Below are 7,487 nucleotides of genomic sequence, written 5' to 3'. Positions count from 1 at the left end.
AGAATTGAAAAGAACGCACCATAACAACCCCCAAGAAATATGCTGAGTGAGTACTCGCTCTGAAATTTTAATTTCCATGTTTGTGTTTAGAATTAAATAGTTCTATGTGGTAATTCCTGCGTCATCATATTTAGATAGTGGAATTGTGCTTCTCCATTTTAATGGCTACTGCTTAGTTCAAGAAAGAACTTTTTACTGCCCAGTTAATTCCAGGCTTGATATTTTTCTTTGATTTTCTCAACTCTACAATGATGGAAATGTTTTGTGTTTCACTTTGTCTTTACTTTATCTTTCCTCTCCTTTTGCTCTTCTCCAAACAAGGACATTTGTTAATTACCCACAATATGCTCATGCATATTTATGTGTCCACACTTCCCGATCTCTTTATCATCCCTAGGGTAGTGTAGTCCAATAGAAATATAATTCAATATAATTCACAAATGTAAAAAGAAAGGTTAAATTAATTTTAATAATATAATTTATTTATCCAAATATGTGCGAAATTTAACATTTCCATGTAACCATTCTCAAAATGAGATGCTTTCTGGTCTCTTTCATATTCAGTCTTTGAAATCTGTGTCTTTTACAGTGACAGCATCAGTTTGGATGCTACATTTTCAAACTTCATACATATGACCCAGTAAGCTTGGGTATAAGGAGAAATATTTTACCCTATTTCTGTTTTGACATTTAAACTAAATAAAATAAAATAATTAGGTCCTCAATTGCATATGCTCATTAGCCACTTGTGGCTGGTGGCTACTATATCGAACAGTGTAGTTCTAAGGTTTCAGATGGTGGTTTCTCATCCTGTGGCATGAGAAGATATCATGCTCTTTTTTTCCCAAAAGGTTTATTTATGCATACAAGAACTGGGGTACAGGCCAGAGGTGCAGGGAGCGAGAGGATTCACCAGAGACAGTGGGGAACAGAACAGGTGGATTGACTGAAATACACTGCTGAGGGGAGCAGCGGGCGCACAGGAGAGGTCTGTTGTGCCATATGTGGGTTCGCTCCCTGGCCTGGGATCTAACTCGTGCTGCAGACAGCTTCATAGTGTTGAGACCTAACCCTTGCGCCACCAGGGAGACCCATGCTCTTTTTAATGAGTTTGATTGCTCTATTTATTGAGGAATTTCTTTTTCTTAGGAGTATTAAAGGAGGTAAGATGATCATTTTAAATATATTTAGTTTTAAATAATATTTAAATTATAGTAATAATATTTAAAAAGGTAAGATATAAAAAATGATCATAAAAAACAACCTAAATTTCTCTCATCCAAAATAAATACTTAGGACAAGAAGGAGGGTAATTATTTAGGAAAGGGGATGGGAAAGAGGAAAAAAGGCAGGCAGGCTTGGGTGCCCACCCTTAGTCAAATGCTTTTGAGGATAAAGAAATTCTACAGTAGTCAAGAAGAGGAGAAAAATGATGTAAAATATAACAGAATAGTGACAGACAGAAGAAGTGAATTAAAAAGTGGATGTGTCTGTTCTCAGAAGATCAAGAGTATTACTGTAGAGGGAGGAATCGGAGTCCTCAGTGGTTTTGCAGGTTTTTTATTGGGGTTTACCAGGCATATGGCAGGCAGGGGTGCTGGGGGGCCGGGAGGCTGGCAGCCCTCCCAGCCCCCAGCAAGTCTTCACTCTATCTGGGCTCTCCGGCCTTCTCTTGGCTTCTCTTCAGCTTCTCTTTCAGCTGCTGCTGCTGGTGTCCCTGTGACGCTGCCCTTAAAAGCCCAGTCTTAGCCCAGGTGTACCCATTTCAGGTGCCCGCCATCAGGCATGCATTCAGGATCACAGGGTTCCCTCATCTATCCTGATGGCGGGAGGGCAGAAAAGCCTGATATTTTTCCTTACCCTACAATTACTTACAGAAAATACTAATGTACTTTTTGAGAGCATTTCCCCTCAAGAGTTCAGAATGCCATACGAATGATCACTCAACTGCATAAGCAACTTTAACCAAAAAAAATTCAAATGTCTTAATATTGAAAAGTAGGCACTGTGCAGACAACTTATTTTTACTCAGGCCTCCCCTTATCACTCTTCCTTACTTTGTGTTCCTGGTCTGTTACCCTTGCCAGGGGTTCAGTGCCTTTCTGTGTTCACCTCACCCTCTGTGCTCTGTCTCTGCAAAACCTATTCTCAGGAGAGATCTGATAAACTCACTCACTCCCAGGCATATGTGACTAATACTTGAAAAGTGAAAAAAAAAAAGTGGGTTACATAGTGGGTTTTGCATTATTCTTCCAGACTAGACTCAATTAAAGACACTATAAACTCTGTAATCATCTGATAATACTACTTCACCTTCAATTAGTTACGCAAACAAGAAATAAAGTCAGACCCTGTGTTGAGAGGCATCCTGATAGTGTCTGAGTGGGAACAGCTGTAGCCAACACTTAGGGTGCTAATCTGTTCATTCCCAGTTGAGGAATGGGGTGGGGGGGCGGGTAGAAAGGGAGGGGTAGAAACACAACCAATGGATGTGTTCCAGCACTTCTTCCACAGCTGGTCACTTCTTCCACAGTGGTTACTTCCTCTGTCCTTCTGATACAATGTTTATCATCACCATGCTATTAGTCTTTTTGTTAACTGAGAAGATAAAGACAACAAATCCTAACTTGGAATTGAGCTAGGTGCTGGTATAAAATAAAAAATAATAAAAAAAAATATAAAATAAAATAAAATAAAAAATAGTAAAAATAATAACTAGACTGTGCAAGTATATGTATCATGGGTGCTAGAGAGTGGACTAAGTAAGCACTTTGGGTATCTTTGCTAGTTACACAGGAGACTGAGTCACAGAAAGATTCATTAATTTTCCCATATTACAATAACTTGCCCATGTTACATTATTTTCCCATTTCACTTAGATGAGAAATAACTTTCCAAAGTTCATACAGTATGTGGGGCAAGGCAACCTAGCTCCAAAGCCTCACGCTGAAGCTTAACTACACATAAGTCCCTTGATTTTGTAGGAAGTGACTGCATTTCATCATTCCTTATTGCTGAATAGTATTCCATTGTGTGGATATGTCAGTTCTTCTTGTGCAGTCATCTGTTGATGGACATTCGGGCTGCTTCCTTTTTCCACTTATTGTAAATAGTGCTATGCACACTCATGCTTTAGAGTGAAATCTGTTCAGAATTGAGTCCCACCCTCTCCACCAGAGTCAGCTCTGTGACTTTGGGGATATTGTTCAACCTCTTAGTTTTAGTTTCCTCCTTTGTAAATGGGGATAACGGTATCTACTTCCAGAACTTTATAAGGATGATAAATAGTGTATGTTAAAGCCACTAGCACAGTGACTGATAATGTTATTAATGACATTAATCCAAGTGCATAATCACTCAGTATGCACTGATGTGGTCACCCCAGTTGTTAAAATACTGAAGTGCTTCCATGCCAGTTGATAGACTGCTCCAGGCCCTTGAGTGTCCCCCTTCCTGGCCATCCAGACCCTCTGGCAGGAACTCCCCCTGTTCTGATGGCTAGTGTCTATGTTGCACAGCATTTTCACTATCTCCTGGCTACAAACATGAGATGCGCTCCTATCTTTGATGTGGGCACATTTGGCACAGGTCCTGGGCACAACAGGAGAAAGTGATGAGGACTATAATGGAGTGTGCTTCATAGGTTAGAGGATGGTGAAATGCCCAACTCAGGTGGGTCAGGATGGTGTTACCAAAGGCTTGCACTGTCAGTGACCTGTTTGGGTGGGTGGGGGCATCCCAGATCATCATGAAAGTTCTTTTGTCTCTGGGTTTATTCACTCTTGCTTCTTCCACCTAGTTCAGGCCTTCGTGACCTTTTGCCTAAACCCCACAAGAGCTTTATAATTAAGTGGTCCTCTTTATAATTAAGTGGTAATTAACTGTACCAACTGTTCTAGAAGCCATTCTGTGGTTCCCTCGCTCAGCCTTTAGTAGCTCCCTGGGGCTCCACCTCCTCATTGAGGGACATAGGCCCCTCTATCATGAAGCCTCAGCCTCTGTTTCCAGCCCTTTCCACTTCCTTTAGGGTGGGGGCCTGGCACACTTCCCAAATGAGACTGTTCCCTACTCCCAACTCTCTCGTTCCTGCTACTTAGAACATGTGGATCCTACCTCAGTATTTTTCAATATCCTCCTGAAATACAGCTTATTTTCCCATCTATGAACCTTTCCTTCCCAGCCTCTTCTCCCACCCCAAGGTCATGGGTGGGGTGATATGTTCTAATAACTAACGCACATTGATAGTTTATTATATGCCATATGCTGTTCTAAGAGCTTTGCATGTATTACCTTGTTTTATCCTCACAAAAACTCTAAGAAGTCAGCACTATTATTATTTCTATTTTAAGATGAAAAGACTGAGACACAGAGAGGTGAAATAACTTTCCAAAGGTTACACACCAAGTGTGGCAGTGTTGCTAGGATTCCAACTCAAGAAGGTCTACTCTGGAGCCCGTGTTCTTAATCAGTGTTCTACGGTGACTGCTAGCTCTCAGAGAAAGAAAATGGAAGCAAAAAATTACTCAAATTACACTGCTTAGTTTTGCAATTATTTGTTATTTATTTCTTTCTTCTAGAGGGGAGGAACTTGATTTCATGGACTGGTATCTCAGTTACCTCAGTATATTCTAGGCATGGCTTATGTCATTGAGCCATCACATCTTCTGGAGGTCTCATTGTGAGTTGTCTATAATCAAATCTACTTTTCATTAGTAGTTCTCCTAACTGGATACACCATTTGGTCATACTTGGGTGTTACCATCAGGCCAACAGTTCCTCATGAATTCTGAGAAAGCTGTGCTTGGTTTTATGGTTCAGTTTGTGGCCGAGAGTTGCCATTTATCTTCTGAATAATAGAGGAGATGTGTATGTGATGTCTCCCTCTTAGAGTAGGAGACACTCGAGCACCAGAGTCTAGTTATCTGGAGTCCTCAGGCAGATCTGTGGTGGAAATTTGGTGGGACTGACTGGAACTGACTTTCCAGGTTTCCAGACCTGGACGACCTTGTGGTGATTCTTCCCTAATGTCATGTACTAAAATGTATCAAGCTGTTGACTGACTAGAAAACTCTGGAACACGCTCCCCCTGTATTTTTACCTTGACACAAAATAAAATTATGACCTCATGATGGGAACACAGGACTTCTCTATTTGTATTTTTAGAACTTGCTAGATTTTTCCAAGGGCAAACTCAGTCTTTATGTTCAAGAAAAAAATCATTGTGGACAACTCTACCACTTTTCATTGTGACCCATGTGAACAAACTGTGTTTGTTCTAGAATCTAGAGAAGACAGTGATACATACCAGCTTTAGGGGAGTACCAATAACGTTGTTCATATGGACACTATCTTGACCAGCAGCCCCAAACTTGGCACTTTTAGAATCCCCTTCTTTTTCCTCGGTGTTAGAATCGACAGGTGCTAACACGGGGTGTAACTTTAGGGGGCAAGGCACTCATTCAAAACTAGTGTCTGCTAAATATTTTGTTGTATTTCTTATCCAGGATATCCTTTTATCATAACGTTTTACTGCCACCTCTATTTCTGCCGGGCTTGGCCCGACCTCTCAGGACTGTGCCGCCTCGAATGTGGCCTCGGTGGGTGTGGGAGTGGCTGATCCAGGGACGACCAGGGCTTTATGGCGGGGCAGAGTCCACCACCCCAGGGGATGAAAGCTCGAATGATTTAGTTCGCTTTGGCTCCAGCAAGCCCGTACTCAAGCCAGAATCTTTAGCACCAAAACCACGGTGGCTACACCTGCTTCCATCACCCGTCCTCAGAGCCCAGGCCACCACCCGCGGGTCCGCAGCCCGACGCCGTCGCCCCCTTTAAGAGCCTGCTCCGCGGGACAAACGTTCGAATAGCCCTGGCGCCCCTCCTCGGCCTCTGATTGGCTGAGCGCGGCGCACGAGGGCGCGCCGGCCCGCCCCAGTACGGTTGGCGGCCCTTCGCGATTGGCGGGCGGGGAACCTATATAAAGCGCGGGGCGGCGCGGCTGCCCTTAGTGAGCGACCGGATCCGAAACTGGGCGTTGCTGTGGTGTGGCGCCGGCGGAGGTCACCGGGGCGCGCGCGTCACGGGAGTCGTTTCTCTTCCGAATCTTCAGCTCTCGAGGGTCCACCCCGGGACGGGCTTTCCGACGCCTCTCTCCCGCTCTCGGCCCTCACGGACTCGCCTCAGCCCCGCGCCCGCCCTGAGAGGGAGGCAGGATGGAGTTCAAGCTGGAGGCTCATCGCATCGTCAGCATCTCCCTGGGCAAGATCTACAACTCGCGGGTCCAGCGTGGCGGCATCAAGCTCCACAAGAACCTGCTGGTGTCCCTGGTGCTGCGCAGCGCCCGCCAGGTCTACCTGAGTGACCCGTGCCCCGGCCTCTACCTGGCGGGTCCCGCCGGGCCTCCGGCCGCGGCGCCGCCGCCACCGCCCGGGGAGCCGGCGGCCGGGCCACCCGCCGGCTGGGGGAGCCGCCCCCGCCGGCCCACCGCGCCGCCTGGCCGGAGCCCGAGCCGCGGCCGGAGCGCCCCGCCGGCCCAGACGCGCCGCGGGCGAGTGACGCGGAGCCCGCGGCCGCGACGACGGGCGCCGGGGACGCTCTCCGCGGCGGAGAGGCGGAGGGGGCGGAAGCCGCCTGGCGCCGCGTGGAGGGAGCGCGCGAGGCGGCGGCCGGAGGAGCGGGGCCCCCGGCCCGGGGCGCGGACGCCCCCCCGGAGGGGCCCGGGACGGCGCGTCGCCGCTGCGGCTGCCCCCCGGGCGCGGAGCACAGGCCCGGGGCACCGAGCGCGGCCCCCGCGTGGACTGCCGCTGCAAGCCGCGGCCCGCCGAGGACGCGCCCTGCGCGCCGCCCGCCGTGTGCCCCAGGAAGCGCGGCGCGGCGGGGGTGGGCGGAGGCCCCGCGGGCTGCCCGGCGCCCGGCGCGACCCCGCTGAAGAAGCCGCGCCGGAACTTGGAGGAGCTGCCGGGCGGGGCGGCGGCGGCGGCGGAGGAGGAGGAGATGGAGACCGGTAACGTGGCCAACCTCATTAGCATCTTCGGTTCCAGCTTCTCCGGACTCTTGCGGAAAAGCCCCGGGGGCGGCCGCGAGGAAGCCGAGGCCGAGGAGAGCGGCCCGGAAGCCGCCGAGCCGGGGCAGATCTGCTGCGATAAGCCGGTGCTGAGAGACATGAACCCGTGGAGCACAGCCATTGTGGCCTTCTGAGCCCCCGCGTGCCCGTGGGAAGGAGGTTGAGCGGCGGGCGTCCCCGACGGGAGGGCCGGGCCTCTCCCGGCCGCGGGGGCGCCCCAGAGACCACTGGCGCGGAGCGCGCGGGTGCCCGGTGCTGCCGGGCCACGGACTGCCCGTGGCCTTCGAGGCCGGGCTGCGCCGTGCTTCTCCGGGCCCCTCCCGAGACGAGGGAAATGGAGGCTTCTCGGAAGAGGACGATCGTTAACTTTTGTGTCTGTGTACGTCTGTGTGTGCGCGTTTGTCTTGTTGATGAGACGGTCTTGTCC

At 49.1% G+C, this 7,487-nt stretch overlaps 1 protein-coding gene across 1 annotated transcript; it reads left to right on the top strand.

The window, feature by feature from the left end:
- Positions 1-6,009: 6,009 nt before the first annotated feature.
- Positions 6,010-7,249, top strand: IER5 (immediate early response 5). The gene is given in 3 exon segments (XM_037504424.1): positions 6,010-6,459; positions 6,462-6,779; positions 6,782-7,249. Coding segments are annotated over 3 exon segments (981 nt in total). The 5' UTR covers positions 6,010-6,209; the 3' UTR covers positions 7,195-7,249.
- Positions 7,250-7,487: the final 238 nt, after the last annotated feature.

The sequence above is a fragment of the Talpa occidentalis genome, unplaced genomic scaffold (assembly GCF_014898055.3).
Source record: "Talpa occidentalis isolate TD23 unplaced genomic scaffold, MPIMG_talOcc4v2.1 talOcc4.12, whole genome shotgun sequence".
In the NCBI taxonomy this organism is placed as follows: domain Eukaryota; kingdom Metazoa; phylum Chordata; class Mammalia; order Eulipotyphla; family Talpidae; genus Talpa; species Talpa occidentalis.
This window is presented reverse-complemented; position numbering and strand designations above follow the sequence as displayed.